General features: G+C 43.3%; 1 protein-coding gene across 1 annotated transcript in view; it reads left to right on the top strand.

Annotated features, from left to right (window-relative positions):
* Positions 1 to 1,772: 1,772 nt before the first annotated feature.
* Positions 1,773 to 19,941, top strand: part of DGKA (diacylglycerol kinase alpha) — a gene marked incomplete at its 5' end in the record, with an annotated part of 30,535 nt that continues 12,366 nt past the window's right edge. Inside the window, 13 exons of the mRNA XM_083353422.1 lie at positions 1,773 to 1,836; positions 2,309 to 2,404; positions 3,222 to 3,298; positions 5,701 to 5,842; positions 6,044 to 6,124; positions 7,022 to 7,071; positions 8,697 to 8,771; positions 10,318 to 10,437; positions 11,813 to 11,930; positions 14,429 to 14,517; positions 15,892 to 16,011; positions 16,855 to 16,953; positions 19,611 to 19,694. Coding sequence (XP_083209548.1) covers positions 1,773 to 1,836; positions 2,309 to 2,404; positions 3,222 to 3,298; positions 5,701 to 5,842; positions 6,044 to 6,124; positions 7,022 to 7,071; positions 8,697 to 8,771; positions 10,318 to 10,437; positions 11,813 to 11,930; positions 14,429 to 14,517; positions 15,892 to 16,011; positions 16,855 to 16,953; positions 19,611 to 19,694 — 1,215 coding nt within the window. The remainder of the gene's footprint in view (positions 1,837 to 2,308; positions 2,405 to 3,221; positions 3,299 to 5,700; positions 5,843 to 6,043; positions 6,125 to 7,021; positions 7,072 to 8,696; positions 8,772 to 10,317; positions 10,438 to 11,812; positions 11,931 to 14,428; positions 14,518 to 15,891; positions 16,012 to 16,854; positions 16,954 to 19,610; positions 19,695 to 19,941) is intronic.

The following is a 19,941-nucleotide window of genomic DNA, read 5'->3' as shown; positions in this document are numbered from 1 at the left end:
AATTTCATGAGTGCCTATTGTTAGGCATATGGTGTTAGCCTACAATGTTGGGTTGAAAATATATTAACCATAATGCTATGTCTTTAAGTTGTTAATTGGCCAATGGGTGTGTAAGTGTTCTCATGGCCATAAGAGGAAGCTAGTAACGTAGCTTCTCTCTCTCTCTGAATTCACTGCTCTCTACTATTACTGTTTTTGCTCTGCTGTTGGTTTACTACTGTTGTAAACCTGAACTGTGTATTGACCTCTGGACCGGTAAGAAGACTTTGTATTTTGGATTGCTACTTGGACTGTTTATTTTTGATTGTGCATTTTTGTTCTTACACCACCTCAAAGTAAACTACTTTTTGCTTTTACAACTCAGTGTACTGTGTGTGACTCTTACTGCTCTCAGTACTCTTCCTTGTCTGTGCAACTCTTTGGTAGCACAAGGAGACCTCTGCACAACAAATTTCCTTAACACCTATGATATCTCATGCTGATTTCTTCACCCAGGCTGATGTCTTCATATTTTTATGTAATGGGATGGAATGAATGCTTCTTGTTCTTCCTTCCTTCCTTCCTTCCTTCCTTCCTTCCTTCCTTCCTTCCTTCCTTCCTTCCTTCCTTCCTTCCTCCCTCCCTCCCTCCCTCCCTCCCTCCCTCCCTCCCTCCAGATCATGTGTATGTTTATAAAATATATATAGGCAGTCCTTGACTTACAACATTTGTTTAGCACATAGGTTTGGAGGCGCATAGTTAATCCTAATCTTTGAGATGCAACTCACTGATAAGGAGTTCAGTGAAGGCTAACAGTTTTAATGTGCTTTAAAGAGGCAGGATCCTGAAACATTCTTGTTAATGAAGATGGCACTGGAGGCTGTTGCTCTGCTTTGTGGCGTACTGACTTCACAAGTTAACCAATCAATAAAAATTTGAAACTAAAAGGATTTTTAAAAGACCAGGGTGATCAGTATATAGATAGTCCTCGACTTATGACCACATTTGAGCCCAAAATTTCCATTGCTAAACAAGACAGTTGTTAAATACGTTTTGCCCCATTTTACAACCTTTCTTGCAACAGTTGCTAAGGGAATCACTGTAGTTCTTAAGTTAGTGACACGGTTGTTAAGTAAATGTGACTTCCCCAATGACTTTGCTCGTCAGAAGTCGGCAAAAAGGGATCACATGACCCCAGGACACTGCAACCGTCATAAACACATACCAGATGCCAAGCATTTGATCACATAACCACAGCGATGCTGCAACAGTCATAAGTGTGAAAACTAGTTATAAGTCACTTTTTCAGTTCCATTGTAACTCTGAATGGTCACTAAATGAATGGTTGTAAGTCGAGGACTACCTGTACTTAGGATGGGGAAGTGAGAATTTTGCAGGCTCTCTGGTGTCTGTAGGCACCAAGTTGAAGATTCCAAATTACTGTGTGACATGTTTTCAGTTGTACTGGGTTTCCAGAAGTTTTCTCCTTTAAGTGAGCTGCCAAAACATAGCCCCTACAACAGCTTCCTGCAAGTCTCTCTTGCACTCACTGCCAGGATTGTATCTCTGTAAAATGTGTGGCATTTCCGCCAATAACACTCAACACCTCCATTAAATTTTAATGGGATCAAATTTGGCACCATCTGCAGCAGACTGATATAAATTGCTAAATTGATCCTACCACCTCCCAAACTGCTTTTCCTTCCACCTTCGACTTGGATGATCTCGTTGACTACCCACTGCCTTGCCTCTGGATCTCTCCATCATTCCCAGCCTGCAGGGGTCCCCCGAAAATGGGCTTGCCCTTAGGCAAGAGGTGCAGCAATTGCTCTGCCAGCTGCTCACGCACCTACACAGGTAATTGGGGACTGTCCCTTTAACAGGCTGAATGCATGAGCTTGTCCAGATTAAAAAGCTGCTGTGCAACATGTTTCCTCCTTTGGGCGATGCCTCATCGCCACCGGCTTCTTTTGCTTGGCTGGGCTTCAGTCGGGATTCCACCTGCATCAGGAGCAAAGCCTTTGGCATCTCTGCGTTTCTCCAGGAGTTAAATCCACCAGTGGTACGTGTCTCTTTCTGAGCCTGTGCAGCTGGAATCTTGCCTCTCCAGGGGCTGCCTGTGCTGTGGCCAAATTCCTGGTTGCTGCTCTGGAAACCAATTGTGCCAGGGAAGAATGTGCTGGCTCAGCGGATCAGTCCAGAGAATGTGAAGAGACTACCGAGGGGGAGAGAGAGAGAGAGAGAGAGATTGTGCCTAGAGCACCTTCTATGCCCATTCCATCTTCGTCCCCTGCTATCTAACGACATCTCCTGACTCTTCTGTTTGCAGACATAAATTGGAGCAAAAGTAGCATCATGTCTGACGGCAAGGAATGGGCCACCCTCAGCCCGGAGGAGTTCACCCAGCTGCAGAAGTATATTGACTGTGAGTCCTTCTCCTTCTTCCTTTATACCAATAGACTTCTCTTAGCTCCTAATAGGACTTCTTTTTAACTTTTGTATTTATATTTTGATATTTATTGCCCTGTACACCGCCCTGAGTCCTTCGGGAGAAGGGTGGTATAAAAATTTAATAAATAAATATAATAATAATAATAATAATAATAATAATAATAATAATAATAATAATAATAATAATAATAATAATAATAGAGGCAAGCAAGCCCCATGGATGGGCAGGATCCGTGAAAACTAGAACTTCTCTGGAATCAGAGGTCATACCAACTCCTTAAAACTTAAATCTGGTTTACTTGAGCATTGAGAAAGGAGAAGCAGCCATTTCTGTGCTAATCCCAGCAAGGCTCAAAGGGTAATTATTTTGTGTTACCCCGTGTCCATCTGTTCCCTCCCTCTATTCCCTCCCCCCCCGAACTCAGTAGTATTAGCTTGATATGATAAATCACGGTTGAGTGTCCAGAGACAAATATCAAGGAAGAAATAATCTTAGTTTCTGAGGAAGTTAAAAGATTTTGGCTTATCTTGGGCCACCCATTCTACAAGTTAGATACCTCGTATTTTAACACCCCAAATTCAGAATGTTCTAATATCAGCTGGATCGGATGTCTCACTGCAACTCTCTGATTCTTATTCTACTTTAAAACTTAGGACAGAATTCAGAGAGTTCTAACTGTTGGCCAATACAAATGTCGTGCCTGACACATCTTTTGGTTATAGCATGTACTGTGTCAGAATTCCTACACTTTTTTTCCCCTTGTCAGTCTTCATTTTTCCTTGCTCCGCAGACAGCAGCAAGAAAGTGCAGGATGTGCTGAAGGAATTTTATGGAGAGGGTACACTGTCTCAGCACCGGCAAGGGGATGTGAGTATCCTCTTCTTCCTTTCCTGCAAACATCTCCATCTTTTGCCTTGCTAGGTTGTCTATTTGCCTTAAGTGTTTACAGGCGGGGTGACCCTACAAATCAATACAACATCTTTCCAAACTTATGTGCCGCTTTAGGTGTCTTCTGTCTTTCACACATAAATTCTGGATTTCCATGGTGCTTAATTGCATCATGGGATGTCACGGAAGGCAGGAAAAGTGTCACATAAACTCTAAAACTCGGCTGTTTGACCTAGAGTGCATTAGATTTAACTCCAAAGAGACCCGGTCTTATTTGCAACTAAACCAGTCCTCTTTCAATTCACTCTGCCATGTCATAAACTTACTTTGTAAAGGTTAATGATCTCTCCCAGTGCCGATGATCAAGATAATGTCCTAGAGAGCCTCATGAAAATGGAATTGCGTTTACAGAGATGGTTCATCTGTGTAGCTGTTTTGGTTTCAACTAGTCTTTGGTCACACCGGGGCTGAGAACAAGGAGCAGAAACAAGTAAGGTAGAATGTGGCTCTCTAGAGCCTATCCAGGGTAGCACAATCTCCATCTCTCTCTCCTGGAGGAAAATAAAAAAAAATTGCAGGTAGTTGGAAGAGAAATGATCATATTCCAACCTTCTTTGTAGCAGTTGGGGGTGGGGGTGCTATAACACGGTTGCTGCCTGACCCAGCTATTCCAGATGGTCTGCTGATGATGGCATATGGAAGCGACATACTAACTGGATCAGCTGTGCTATGCAGACAGAGCCATAGAAGTACAATGAGGGCTTTGTAGGCATTGTAGTCCAATCCCCAGTTCCGAGCAGGAAATCCAGTGCTGGAGTCAGGAGATATCATTCAGATTCTGATTGAGGATTTCCAGCAGACAAGAGTCCCCAAGTAATTGATTCAGTTGACACATATAATCCATTTTGCAATCTAGATCTGGTTCTACTTGCCGCAGAAGTAGAGAACAACCCTTTACCCACTCTTGTGTGATAATTCGTATCTGAGGGGCTTTCGTATCCCCTTCTTGGTCTTCTCTTCACCAGCTATAAATTTCATCTTTCATCTTTCTTCCTAGGACTTATTTTCTGCACTCCCAAGTGTCTTTGTTGCCATCCTCCAAACCACTTTCATTATGTCTGTGTCAATGGTAGTCAACATGGCGACTTTCAAATATTATGGATTCAGCTCTAGCCTGCATGACCAATAGCAAGAAGTAGTTGTAGGCCAAAACATTTGGAAAGCACTGCATTGTCTAGCTCCTGTCCTACATCCTTTCAATTCTTGTCCAGAATTGAAAGCATAACTTCAGGTACAATCTGAAGTATTGTTGTTATTTTATGGTTCAAGACTGGACTTGGCATTTTTATCCACCTACTGAGTCTTCCCAAGGATCAGGGTTAGGCAGATCTTAGTGTTTGATGGGTTTAGAGGTATCGTTGCAGGATGTAAGCTGGTCTGAGTAAAGCTGCCTTTTGCAATTGACTGATGTTGAATTTGTCAAAGCCAATAGTGTTCAAGTGGTGCTCCAATTGTTTTAGGATTAAACGCAAGTATTTAGTATTGCAGCTTGGTTGAGCTCCTGGCTCTTCTTTTTGTTCATTAATTAAATTTATTTTTTCTACTATTCATCCTAGTGTGCTTCCCCTCCTCCCCCCAATATGGCCTTTGCATTTGTCTTTCAATTCTGCCAATTATTTGAGGATTTATTCTTGCCTTCTGAGATGTCAGTGAATCCTCCAACTCTTATTCTCAGATCTTACATTTCTCCCGTTCCCTCGTCTGAACTGAACACATTCAGAAATATGGAAGTCAGTCACATGGCAGCCACTCCTCTCTGCAGCCTCTGTGTGCGATCTTGCAGTCTCATCTGCTTTTTAACCAAAATGTCAAATATAGGTTTGTGACCCCCAATTCCCTTTTGCCAATTTTACCAATTTATTTTAGTATCTTTAAATTTCATCTTTTTGTTCACGTAGAACACTTAAGGTAACTTATATTCTAAAAATTAACTCTAGCCTCCCTTCCTATATTCCGACATTCAACAGCTCCACTAGGGCTTATCCTAAACCTGCCCTCATCCCCCCCACCCCCATCATTCCACGTGCTCTTCTTGTTTGAAGTATACACAGTGGTTTCTTTCGGGTTCCATTAACCCCAATTTCATTAGTTCCAGTAGCAACCAAACAATGGGAAACAGCCATCCTGCTTTCCATTAAAATGAGAAATAACATTTTTACCATTCCCCGCATGCAGTAATATATATCTAGCCCTGAAGTGACACATTATTAGCTGAGTCAAAGCTCTGCTTTTGGCACAATCAATAGGGAATGTCAATAGTTGTGATTCCTGGCATTCTTCTCTTTGGCTTTGCCTTATTTCTCTGATAATGCTGTTCTCAGTTAATAGACTTCGAAGGCTTCAAGCTCTTCCTGAAAACTTACTTGGAAGCAGAGGAGATCTCGGATGGACTTTGCTGTCACCTCTTCATGTCTTTCCAGACCACAGCAGGACAAGCCACAAAAGAGCCAGGTATGCCGTCTGGCAAAGAGCCTCACATAAAATATTGATCTTTCTCTGAGGGCTTGGGGAAGAGGGTGGGTTTGCATCATTTCCGCCCCCTCCATCCAGTCTTTACTAGGGATCTCTTTGATGAGGATTGGGTTTCGCAGCCGGAATATCTAGCAGTTCCGAGGGTGAAGGATTACTGACACATCTTAACCCAGTGTACTCTCTCCTTTTCAGCCAGTGGTTTTGTTTGCGTCAATGATGTCTCTTGTTACTTCTCGCTGCTAGAAGGTGGGAGGCCCGAAGATAAACTGGAATGTGAGTACTGCAAAGGATCAAGAGAGCAGAATAGCAGCCAAAGACTCAGTTGAGAGCTTGATTTTTGATGGAGGCACATTTTGACTGGGAAAATCTGATTTTGGTAGTTCTTCTGCACAGAGAACCAACTTACTGTCATTATGATAGCTCTGGCCTTCCTTCCTTCCTTCCTTCCTTCCTTCCTTCCTTCCTTCCTTCCCTCCCTCCCTCCCTCCCTCCCACATAAATGTGATTTTCACCTCTCAAGAGTCACCTGCCAAATATATTATCATAGGTATATATAATTTTGATTAATTTTACTCACTTTTCTATAAAAGAGAATTTAACTGGCTGGATATGCAGAAGGGTAGCATTCTCTAGTATGCTCTGGGTAGTCATGTTCACCTCCCATTTATCTAGGACAGACATGTCAAACTCGCAACGTCACGTGACATTGCGCAACGGGACAGTTTTGCCATCGCCAGCAATGGGGTGGGCGCGGCTTCCGCGTGACGCGTCCAGCCTGCGGGGCCGGCAGTTTGACACCCTTGATCTAGGTCAATTATAGTTCTTCTGCTGACATCAATCTTAAGCTTATACTGTTGATCAACACAAGAATGCCTCTGATATTTTAAATTTGTAGAAGTCTTTTGAAATCTTTTGTGAAAACTGACCTTTTAAAAACTTGGGGATTTATGCTGGGTCTCTACAAAAGAAATTGATCTTGCTCTCAAACTGAAGAATCCCGCTTTAGTAATATGCTTTGCCTCCCTCAAGTAAGACTAAATGAAAACCCTTGATGAAATAGTACTGTTGAGGGAAGAGGCCTAGAGCAAGAGGGTGAAGGCAGAGTTGCGTATATTTGGTAATCCCTTGTTTAGAAGCTTCTATTTTTGATTTCCATTTTTCCTCCCACAGTCACCTTCAAGCTTTATGACAAAGATGGAAATGGTCTTCTTGACAATTCAGTAAGTAGCATGAGGCCATTAGAAGTTTATAGAGTTTTGGAACCAAATCTCCCTGTTGTTTTTTTCCTCCACTTCAGGCAGAAGAATTGGTTTATTCACACAACACACACATGCACGCACACACCCCTGTGCTCAGCTTTTTGTGGTAGAGAAGGCCCAAATACTTTGATGTCAAATGTTTTCGTACAAATCTTTATAAAGTATTTATTTATTTATTTATTTTATTTTTGGGACTTATATGCCGCCCTATCTCCCGAAGGACTCAGGGCGGCTAACAACAATAAAAAACAACAATACAAAAATTAAAAAAGAATTAAATAACAGCCCCAAAATAAATTAACTACACAATTAAAAATTAAAACATATTTAAAAACCCATCATCAATCCAGGTCAGCCTGATGGAAGAAGAAAGTTTTGAGGTCGCGGCGAAAGGACCGGAGGTCCGGGGCCATCCGAAGCTCAAGGGGGAGTTGGTTCCAAAGGGCTGGTGCTCCCACAGAGAAGGACCTCCCCCTGGGGATCGCCAGCCGACATTGTCTGGCCGACGGCACCCTGAGGAGGCCCTCTCTGTTTGAGCGCACTGGGCGATGGGAAGTCGTCCTCAGTAGCAGACGGTCCTGCAAATATCCCGGGCCTAAGCCATGTAGGGCTTTAAAGGTAAGTACCAGCACCTTAAATCTCGCCCGGAAGACAACTGGTAGCCAATGCATCCTGTTAGTAATGCATCCTGCTGTAATACAGATGACAACCTCGATTGCTAGTATACACCAATCTGATTTTTGTTGGTTCCTATTGGTTTAGCACCAAAAGGTACCATCTTTTTTTATTCAAGGACCACACGTGGCTTTTGAGCAGTGAACTTGCCCCAAGGGCTGTGGTGAGGCCACGACAAAAAAATAACTTTGGTTTGATTTAATGTAAGTATAAATGTAATCACCCTTAATTTGGGTTAATTAAATGCAGTTAAAAGAAATTCTTAGATGTTTTTGGAATGAGGTTTCCCCCTTCTTTTATATTATAAATGGTATTTTGGTAAAACCTTTGAAGGTACTCTGGAGACCACATCCTGGAGGGGGGAGAAGAAATTTGCTCTCTTCTAATTAAACAGCTGCAGGCCCCATCACTGCACCTCTCCTGGAAAACCAAAATGTCTGATTTTCAAATGTCAGACATATTGCTTTTGTCTGACTCATTTTCTATTCTCTGATAAAAGTTGGGGACACTTGCTTTAATCTGAGCTCTAAACCTATCCCTCTAGGTCACTCTTTACCAACACTCTTCCCTTTGATATATTTGGCTACAGCACCAAGGACATCACTTGTTAGGAATTCTGGGATCCATCGTCTAACACGGGTAGGCAACCTTGGCTCTTTATGACTCGAGGACTTCAACTCCCAGAATTCCTGAGCCAGCATGGCTCACCATGGAAACCTCTCCCTTTCCCCTTAGCATGGCTGGCTCAGGAATTCTGGGAGTTGAAGTCCACGAGTCATAAAAGAGCCAAGGTTGCCTACGCCTAGTCTAACACAACAGGAGGTGGCAGACTGGCAAATTTATGCATGCTGGCCCTTTCATATGAGCCACCGCAATTTAATTTTGGTCCTAAACTGTGCTCTTCTCTCTAGGAGGTAGATCGCATCATCACACAGATGATGCGCGTAGCTGAATACCTGGAGTGGGATGTCACTGAGCTTAAACCAGTAAGTGCAGAATTCCTTTGGTTGCTTCATCTACCCCTTCCTCATCTACTCACAACCTACATTAACATGATGGGCTCTGTTGGCTCTAGAAGGAAGGTGTCTGTGTTGGGCTCTGGAACCGGGTGGGGTAGAATGTAGTCTGGATTCCCAGGAGGGAGGAGTTGCATTCCAGAGGACCAAGAGACAGCAAGTTTTAGATAGTTGGGTTGGGAGGAAGAGGGTCAGTCCCTAGGAGTTCCCAAAATGTATCTTTCATGATGCAGGCAGTTGCTTTAATTTGGCAAGATTTCTGTCTACAGGTGTGGAACAATAAAGGAAACTCAGCATATCTTCCTTAGGTTTTGGAGCCTGACACCAGGGTTGCTATTAACAATACTTTTTGCTATAACACCAAAAGGGAAATAGCTCATATTGTGTGCGTTCAGGAGGAAAGATTAGGAGACAGTTGGAAGGGAAGGAGATAAAGCCGGATGTGACTTTGTTATATAGAATCAATATTTGGTTAATGGGATTTACCTAATAGAATGGTGATTTCCTTTTCTGCTTCTATTAAAAGAAGAAAAGGGGTTTTGAGTTTTCTGGATTTGTGGGGAGGGTTGTCATTTTTGAAAGGGTTTGGGTTGTGGTTTTTTTTTTTGCAAGAAATAGAGTGGCTTAAGGGCGCAGTGGCTCAGTGGGTTAGGACGCTGAGCTTGTCGATCAGAAGTCGGCAGTTTGGCGGGTCGAATCCCGAGTGCCGTGTAACAGAGTGAGCGCCTGTTACTCGTCCCAGCTTCTGCCAACCTAGCAGTTCAAAAGCACGTAAAAATGCAAGTAGAAAAATAGGGACCACTACGGTGGGAAGGTAACAGCGTTCCGTACGCCTTTGGCATCTAGTCATGCCGGCCACATGACCACGGAGATGTCCTCGGACAAGAGCTGGCTCTTCGGCTTTGAAACGGAGATGAGCACCGGCCCCTAGAGTTGGAAACGACTAGCACACATGTGCAGGGGAACCTTTACCTTTACCTTTACCTAGAGTGGCTTGGGGGGGGGGAAAGCTCTTATTCCATGTTTCTGCTCAGTAGTTGTTGCCATGCAGATGTGTACAGAAGGATAGGGGACACTGGATAGGTATGAAGGATCGTTATGCTTTTTGTTTATCATATTTCTATATCCCAAATTATTGTCTGATTTATGGTGAAAGGTAGGTTGTCCTAAATCTGGAGGCATATGGTTAGCTCTATTTTAGTTACAACATTAACTTAACTTCGGATTTCTTTTCTCATTGTTTAAGGGAGCTGTTTTTCAAAGATTTGCATGAATAAAGACCTGGGAATGAGGAACCCAGTTCAGTGTTGTGCATGAGGAAAGAGCGGTCCCTGCCTTATGCTGCAGATAATTGTTGCTCATTGGGTGCCTCTTTGACAAAGAATGACAAGCTCTCTTGAAATGTTCCTCCTAAAATGAGCGTTGCACAGCAGCTTGGGACAAATGGACTGGAACAAACACTGAAATGGCTCCCTCCTAAGGTTCTCCTTTTGGGATCTCCCCTTCTCCCGCTCAGATCCTGCAGGAGATGATGCGCGAAATTGATTATGACAGCAGCGGCACTGTGTCTCTCTCTGAATGGCTGCGCGGCGGTGCCACCACCGTCCCCCTCCTGGTGCTACTTGGGCTGGAGGCGGTAAGTGCAGGGGACGAAGGCCTTGTTTTCCTAACTTACTGTTGAATGTGGTTTTTGGTTTTCCTCGTGCAGGATGTGATATTTGGTTGATTGCTTTGCTTTTCCTGATTCTTCTCATCGTGACACTAGAGTAGGAATGCTGGTCTGGCTGGAAAACTCTCACCTCTAGGTGCCTTCCAGTGATCCAGTTCTGTTCTAATCCAGGGTGAATCAAGTGAAAGACTTTTTTAAGAAAAAGATAGTTCAGAATCACCCAGAGAACTGAGTCACAAGCAGCACTTTTACTTAAGATGTCTCTCCCCTTGTTTCCCTTTTTCTATAGACAACAAACAAGGAATTAACTATTCCTCCATGTGCCTGGGGGTGTTCTGGCATGCCTCTGTTCTGCTATGTCAGCCTTTCCCTAAGCTGGTAGGGGCCATGGAATTAAAGCTCTCAGAAGATTGTTGAGTCAGTAGCCGAGGGCTGCTTGCAATGCTGCTGCTCTTTCCAGCTCCATTGGGGACTGCAGCAGAATGAATGCATGAAAAGCTGACTGGGGACTAAAGGAGAACGACAGCATCATCTTGAAATGGCCAGGAAACCTGCAGCTGAGCGCCAGGATTCACTTTCGATGTAATGAAAAGTGAAACGAACCAATTTTCACGTCTTTTGAGCAGCTTTGGCTATGGGTTGGCTTAAAGGGGAAAACAAATAGCTAAAGAAGACTTAAGGCCACCTCACTCTTGGGCTAGGAACAAGTTGAAAGCAGAACAGGACGCAGGAGGAAAAAAATGGTCTGAACAAGTACGGTAGGTGCAAGGTTAAACAGGCTCCTCGTTTTCTGTGACAGCACAACTGTGTGGTTGCAAAGTGAACTTGGTTGAAAGTTTCTCCGCAGCAACCTAATTGCTCTTTGAGGAGGCATGAGGTTTCTCTTTTCTGGGAAGCTTGAATACAATAGGCATTTTTCCCCCGTTCATTTTTGTCTGATTCTTGAAGGCTGCCTGGACCAGCCCCTGCAGTTTTCTTGGCAGCATTTTTCAGAAGTGATTTGCCATTGCTTGCTTCCCAGGGCTGAGAGAAAATGACTGGCACAAGGTCACCCAGTCACCTATGGACGGAACTAGAACTCCCAGTCTCCACCTTGGTGTTCTAACTACTACACCAGAGTGGCTATGTAATCGGCATTTAGGTGCAAACCATTCCGTGCATGTTCCAAAAGCAACATTACTTTTGTGCTCAGGAAAAAGGAACAACTTTTAGCCCAAATCCAGTCTCTACCCCCAACTTCTGTTCCTACAAGGGAGCCTCGATACCTCCGCTTCCCTTTGGCTCCCAAACCAGCCATCCCTTAAACCTCTTCCTTAATTGCTGACTTTTTCCATTGCTTCAGACGATGAAAGACGATGGGCAGCACCTGTGGCGCCTGAAGCACTTTAACCGCCCTGTTTACTGCAACGTGTGTGAGACGCTGCTCTTGGGGCTACGCAAGCAGGGGCTGCGCTGTACTTGTGAGTGTGTCGCTCTGTCCTGGGGTTGTGTGGGAAGAGGGGAGATGGCCTTCCTTCTCTTCTTCCTGGAGGCTCAGGCTTCCAGACCTTCAAGGGAGCTGAGATTGATTTGATGGTGGAAGCAGAAGGAGAAGCTGTTCTCCAGTTGCTGCTTTAGCAGACATCCTCAGAGATCAAATGACTAGCTGCCGTGTTCCAGGTCACTTCATTGATCCATCTCTCTTAGATTTATCAGTCCTGGCTGGCAATGGCTCTCCAGGGTACCTGTCTGAATTGGCCTCAGTAGTCTTCCCAGCCCCATCTAGAACAAAACAAATCTCTAGCGGGCAAGGCAGCTGCTATGTCATGAAGTTTGATCCTCCCTTGGGAGTTACTGTAGTTCTCCGGCTCTTTATTTAGACATCCTACCTTTATTATTTTGATAACTCAAAGGGAGCGGACATCCCTAATACTCCTTCCTCTTGTTTTTCCACCACCACAACCCTGTGAGATGCATTACCCTGAGAGCAACTGATCCAAAGTCACCCGACTAGCTTTCATGCCTAAGGTGGAACTAGAACTCACAGACTCCTGGTTTCTATCTGGGTGCCTTAACCACTAGACCTTTTTCGCTCTTCTTCCAACAGACAAATACAGTCAGATGGTCTCATATTGTTCAACGTATTACTGTTTTTCTTTTACACTGTAAAAGAAAGCAGAAACCGCCTTTCAAACCTGATTCACAAGACTGCATAGGCTTTGGGGTGGGGGTGGGGGGTTATGTGAGTGGCAAGCGTGCGCACCCAGCTCCATGGGTGCAAGCAGCAGGCACGCATGCCCTCCACTCGCGCAAATGGAACTTCGCATGCAAGTGGAGGGTGCTTGCGCTCCACTCGCATAAGCGGCTGACACTTGTGCTCGCATGTGAAGCTCAGTTTCCAGTGACAGTGTAGACTGAACCCTACAGTTCTCTCAATAGCAGTAAAAAAGCTATTTTCTGTTGCCAGTTTGGGAGAACTTTTTTTTTTCATTTTCTAATCTAGCCTCCAATCCTGGTATCCCATGATGAGGTCCCATCTAAATTTTAATCCAGTCTTCTCAATTTGGCTGGCTTCTGAGTTAGGCAAGGTCAGCCCCATGCTGCCACCTGCTGGACCACGTTAACATTGCTCATCAATATTATAATTAAGTTGACAAAATCATTTATGGAGCAGTTGTTAAGTACAGCAAAGCATTCATAATGGCCGTAACTTAATTTATCCAGGAGAAGCATTTGTTTTTGCATATTATTAGTTTAAAACAGATACCAAAGAATTCTGTTATAGATTCCATTTGGATCAACTTGAGGATTTTCCCTCCCTTGTTAAACAAGCATCTGTTTAAAAAAATATGTTTAGATACATAGCACATAGGTGTACATTTGTGTGTTCTGAACTCACAGCAGTGTAGGGTTGTTTGTTCAGGGCTATTTTTTTCCTGAGAACTTGGAATATTTGCATGATTTGGCCATTTAGAAGTTTAAAAGTAGCTTTCTCTGCCTCTGAACAATCTAGCATTCTTTTTCCTCTGGATGTTTATAAAGTATTCAGTGAGAGATAAAGAAAAATGCCATCTCGGAAATCCACCTTGAGCATTCCAAATTCAAAACAATTGTAGCTTGGTTATTTAGAAAAGATGGAAATCTTTCAACAATAGTCTACTTTAGTAGAAAGTCTAAGAATTAATACTGACATTAAACAAGTAGAGAAAACGGCTGAATTCTCATGTTCTCTTTTCCAAGAGTTTCTTTTTAGCTGTGTTCTCATCACACCCTAAACTGTATCATAAAACAGGTTAGTGTGTCATATGAATATTTAAATCAACAGTGGGGTTAGAGAGGATTGTTTTTGTCCTACCACAGCTAATCTTCGGTGGTCAGTCAAGTCATGTGAACATAGAAGAGAGGTTTAATAGGTTAACCCTCTTTTCTGGGCAAACATCCAAAATGGTCTCATGAAAAGCAGGAATTCTTGAAAAGTTCATCCTCTGGTTCTTTTTCTGTTTTATTTCTCAGCCTTTCCTCTCCATGACAGTTTTGTCTGGGGATAAACTTGACAGAAAGAGACTCAGGAGCCTCAACCTTCTCCTATTTTGTCTGTGATGATGCCGATCCTCAGTGGGTCACTCCCCATAATTTTTTCCAATTTGATTTTTTCCTAACTAGATTTTTTAAAAAAAGGCTGCTGGTCATTTGACCAGTCCTTCCATGCTTATCTGCTGCTGGCTCATGGGGTCCTTTATCCAGGATAGCAAATGGAGTAGTTCAGCTGTTTTATGTGAATACGTTTCAAAAAACAAAATGCTCAACAAAAATATGAGGGTGAGGAAACTATGGGGAGAGAGGGGAGGAGCTGAGATGCTACACTAAGCTTATGGGATCAAATTTTAGGCAGAGAAGCTATATGTTGCTTGGGGGATAACAAGGCTTCTTTAGTTTCTACTAGCATCCCATTGAATCCATCCTCCTTTTGCCCCCACAGTCTGTAAGTACACTGTGCATGAGCGCTGTGCTCGGAAGGCTCCTCTCAGCTGCATTAGCACCTATGCTAAGAATCGCCGTGACACCAACGTGAGTAATCGAACAAGGAAGAGTTCTGTATCCCTCAGCCAGACTTCTGTATTTTTGCCTTCCTTATCCAGGATTTCTGCTTTCTCCGTTTCTATTGGCTCCTTCGTCTTCCCAACCTATCCCTTCATTCTTCAAATGAAGTCTAGGTGGTACCCCTGTTTCTAGTCCTCAGTATGTGAGATCGAAATAGCCTTTTTTGTTCCTTTTTACTTTGACTCATTGCCCTTCCTTCCTTGGCTTTGGTATTAGTGTCATAACCACCTCTAGAAGTCTTTTGGAGGGATGAATGTATTTTCCAGTTTGTGTTGAATGCTGAGAGATGTATTATGAGACAGGAAAAAAGTAGATGGCAGCCAAAAGGGACAATGTTTTTAAAAAGACAAAATTGCCTAAATTAATATTTCATTTAAAAGTAAATAAAAGATATGTTTCTGGTAGTGGCTAATTAGGTATTTATTTATTTATCAATCTTATTTGTTAGCCATTCATCAGGTATTTATTTATTTATCAATCAATCAATCTTATTTATTAGCCATTCATCTTACCAAAGGGTAACTCCAAGGTATTTCCAGAAGTGTGGCATGGTAGCAGATAAGAAACCTTTATATATTTTTTCTACTATTTTTCAAATTATAGGTAATCCTCAATTTATGACCGTAATTAGGAAAAGAGATCCAGTTGTAAGATTATAATAATAAGTTGAGGCACCCATGTGATGGGAAGTAATTTTCCAGGCTTTTTCATAGTAATCATTAAGCAAACACTGCAGTCATTAAGCAAACCCATTCATTTAAATGAACATTATTACCTGAAACCTGCAAAAAATTCCAGAAACTGGCAAAATCCAATGTGAATTGTAGTCATGTGACTGCACAGTGCCGCAATAAAGCTGGCCTGCTCAACGTGCAGTCACATGACCATGTACAACAGCTGGGGGTGCTTTACAGGCTGCAAAACACTCGTTCTCTGGCTGTTGCTACTTCAAACTGTTATAAAACAACCAGTCAAGGACTAATTGTAGCAATGAATTCTCAGTAGCAAATAAAGAGGTCAGAGGAACTAGATTTGTCTGCCAGTTGCCCACCCATGCTGTTCTCTAATCCTTAAGTCTTTAATGAGTGATTGAAACTTCAATTCTTGCTTTTGAGAACTTACAGTATTCTTACCCTTAACTAAATTGCCTGCAAAAGGTGAACGAGAATGTCAAGATCCCATTCTAGTTCCCATTCCTTCCTTTGTCGCCATTTCAGTGTCTTAGACCTCCCTTTTGAAGAGTGGCAGGAAGGTAGAACCTGTAGCTTGGGGATTGCAGTTCTGCTGATTTCTCTCTCTCTTTCTCTCCAGATTTCATTATTCCTCACTTCCCTCCTATAGGTGCAAGCACATGTTTGGGTAAGAGGAGGCTGTGACGGCAGTAAGTGTGACAAGTGTCAAAAGAAGATCAAGAGTTTCCAGAGCCTCACAGGCATGCACTGTGTCTGGTGCCATCAGAAGGCAAGCTGGTGACCTCATGATTTGACTTTAAATGGAGATTCTGGCATCAGAAATCAGGAGGGGCTTTTCATTAGATGGCTCTTATTCCGTAGGTAGTTCGTACACAAGAAAAATTAATTTGCGCAGCAGGAAAATTTGGAGAAATACTATTGAAAAGGAGGATTTAAATGAGGGTTTCAAAAGAACAGAAAGCATGACTATCTCTACTCTTTCCCTATTCTAAGGTTTGTGGTGACCCAGTGGAAATTTTGCCACGGTTAGATAATTTTCATCAAGTTTGAAAATATGTTTCCCTGTTTTTAGAGTTGATGTCCACACAAATGTATTTTGGAAATGGTTGGGATTTTCCAGTTTACCTCTCAGGTTTTGCATTGTTTTGAATACTGACTCTTTCATGGACATAGTTAGATATGGGGTTAGAAGAGCAGAGGCATAGATGAGCTCTTTGTTTGTTTAACAAGTTGCCTTTACAGGACATCCTTTTTGTAAAGGCATTGAATTAGTTTCCATATCAGCATACCTAGTTTTCATATATAGCGCATATGGTGTAAATCTAGGCATCTTCAAAGAGGTTACTATGGATTTCTTCCAAAATTAGAATTCAGGTTTTTTTTTATATACACAAGCCAAAATTTGGTTTTCTCAACTCAAGAGTAGTGCTTTCTTCCCCCTTGCTTCGTGATACAGAAGGCAAAATCATAATTGTCGAACCCAAACTGATGTTCCCTGGAAGAGGGAAGACAGAATGGAATTTGAGATTTTGGGGGCGTCTCTGCCTGTTTTCAGGGCCTTGAGGTATAGCATAGCATTGAGAAACACTGGCTCTGTGTCTTGATCTTCTAGATTCATGATGAGTGCCTGCCTCTCATGCCTTCTACCTGTGACTCCGGGAATCTCAGGGACCATATCCTGCCGCCTTCAGCAATCTACCCTGTTGTATTGGTGAGAGCAAGGGGCTTTTAGAAACAGTTATTGTAATTGACAGTCCTGTTGCAGAAACTTAAAAGGCAGAGTTTACAGCAGGGGTGTCAAACTGGCGGCCCGTGGACTGGATGTGTCACACGCAGCCCACACCTACCCCAGCTCCACAAAAGCAAAAAACATTGTGTAGTGTATGCTGTTAAGCACACATGGAAATGCCAGCGCAGCAGGGGGCTGGACAGCTCCAGGCTATAACCGCTTTGGCGGGAAAGCCTGAATAGAGCAAGTCGTTGACAGCCCCAGGGCATGGTCAGCTCTGGCGGGAAGCCAGGGTTTAAATCCATTGGCCACCTGCACTGGCGGGAAGCCCAGGTTCGAATCTATTGCTCACCATTCACCTGGGCAGGTATAAGAGACGCCAGGTAAACCCCTTTGCCCCAGCTTCATTCACGATCCAAATAAAGAAGTATTACCCAGCTCAAGTGTCCGTCTCTCTGTGCGACCACGCGACATTGCACATTGCAATGCGTCACAAGATGCAATCAAGTTTGACAACCGTGGTTTAGAGTAATCGTCGCACGTAGACCTGAGTGCAAGAGATCCTTGGTACTCTCTGCCCTTGGTTGTTTTCTTGCAAACTAGGTAATGTCATCAGTGCTGTCAGTACTGGTGATGCTACCTAGTTTGGATAATAAAAGCTTTGGCAAGAAAACTGACAAGCTCAGAGAGCACCAAAGACCCCCTCATTTCAACCCTGAATTACAAATATTCAGTGTTTACCAATCTGAGCCATTCTAAGATGTGTGGACTTCGGCTCCCAGAATTCCCTAGCCCAGGGGTCAGCAACCTGAAACAGTGAAAGAGCCACTCGGAACCGGTTCCCTCACAAAAGGAAAAACTGGGAGCCGCAAAAAATATGTGCGCATGCGCAGAACAGGGTTTGACTGAAGAGTGTAGTCAAGGCGAGATATGCACCTACCCTGCATATTTGAATTGATTGGTTGAACTTTTTTACTCCCACTTTTTTTTGGGGGGACTGCACATGGCAGAGGACTGGGAGCTGCAGGAGACAGCTGAAAGAGCCGCATGCGGCTCCGGAGCCACGGGTTGCAGACCTGTGCCCTAGCCAGTCACACATCTCAAAATAGCCAAGATTGGAAAACAGTGATATACAGTAGGTCAACTATCCCTACAAGGATTTGTACAGAGATGTTACACAGTAACATCTGTCACTTCAGTAGCATGACTGATAAAAGGATGGGTGATCGTTTCTCATCCAGCACAGAGAAGAGTGGGGGAAATAGACAAGCATGCTTATTCAGTTATAGGTCTTTTCATGTTGTTTTGCATGTGCTTGGATTGTAGAAGAGATATTGAAAGCACATCCTTACCATGCATATATTTTTTTTAAAAAAAGGAAAGCAAGCATTGCCAGTTCTTGGGAGGAAAGAAAAATCCTTAGCTGGGCAGTGTCTTTATTAGGACCAGCCCAAATGCCAGGAAAACTTGGAATGCAAGCTTCCGAGTCCTCCAACACTATTCTTCAAAAGGGTACAAAAAGCAGCTGATGGAAAAGGAAAAAAAATTTAAAAAGAAAAACAGGATTTGCAGTGAGTCATTTATCATGTTGATGCACTGCAAGAGATATTTTGGTCTATTTCCTCTTTGGGGAGGATTGGCCCAAAGTTATTTTTAAACTGTTTCAGTTTCATTCCTTTGGGGCGGGGTGTGCTGCCTCCTGTCTGTGTTGCCCTTGTGAAGAATGTATGCTTCTCTGAGATTCAAATTGCCTTCATCAGATTCTACTTACAGTATAGTTGAATCTACAAGAGGAGAATTAAAGGGAGAAGCCATAGCTCAGTGACAGAGCACACAGCAGGCATGCAGAAAACTCCCTGTATATTTCCTTGAGAAGGTCCACAACATTGCTGTAGAACAGGGGTGTACATACAACCTTGGCGAATTTCAAACGTGTGCACTTCAACTCCCCAAATTCCCCAGGCAGCACCCCTGCTGTAGACTGAGCCATAGTTTGACTCAGAATAAAGCACCTTCCCATATCCCTTCAAGGAATCTGCTATAGAAGCACGCTCATCCTGTTTCTGACCTACACACAAACCCCTTTCCTATTTTGAGACGTGGTGTAAAATGTTTGTTGGGGGGGGAGACTGCCAATCATAGAATGCCCCCCCCCATATCCAGAACAGGCCAGTGACTCGATGAGGTGAGCTGACTTTGCATCAGTGCAGAGCTAACACCCCAGGCTGCTTCTTTCAGCTGTTTCAAAACAGAGGGCAAAGACTTCAAGAAAAGCTTTGAGCCATCACCCTGTTGGAAACAAAATTTGCCCAAATCAAAAGAGACCGTCTGCTTAAAAGAAGGAGGGAGGGAGGGAATTGATCTATCTTTGTTCTGGGAACCTGCAAGCACCTAACCATCAAGAGAGGAATGTCTGTGGAGATTCTCAGTCATCCAGGTCATGGTTGTCCCAAAGGTGCTAAGAAGCTTCTTAGATGAGAAGCGAAACGTCTTCAAAGAAAAACAAGAAAGTCCAACTGCCTTTTGAAAAGGCAGATTTTTTTTACAGGCCATGCCTGTGCTGTTCCTATCCCAAAACTTCTTTCCCAGCACTGGATCTTCTGATTTGTTCCATCTCCTGTTCGCCTTGTGTGTCACAGGAACGGCAGAACAGCCAAAAAAACGGGACTCCTTCAGAGGAACCAGCTCAGCCATTCACTACTCCCGAGGGACAGGCCTTGCGGGTGAGTCTGGTGTAAAGTGGACAGAGCTGGTTGCCAGCACACTAACCCTCATTAGAGAGCACTTAGATCTCTGACTACTCCCTGCTGTCTAGGGTTGAGATGAGGGTGCCCGTAGCTGGGCTTCCAGTTCCCCTGTGTGCATTTTTTTTTAAAAAACCAGTACGTTTATGCTGAAATGATTGTTATTAGTACTTGCTAGAAATTAGGGTGAGTGGTAACAAGCAAAAGCAATCAGCACATTTCCAAC

Source organism: Vipera ursinii (assembly GCF_947247035.1).
Source record: "Vipera ursinii genome assembly, chromosome: 2".
In the NCBI taxonomy this organism is placed as follows: Eukaryota; Metazoa; Chordata; class Lepidosauria; order Squamata; family Viperidae; genus Vipera; species Vipera ursinii.
This window is presented reverse-complemented; position numbering and strand designations above follow the sequence as displayed.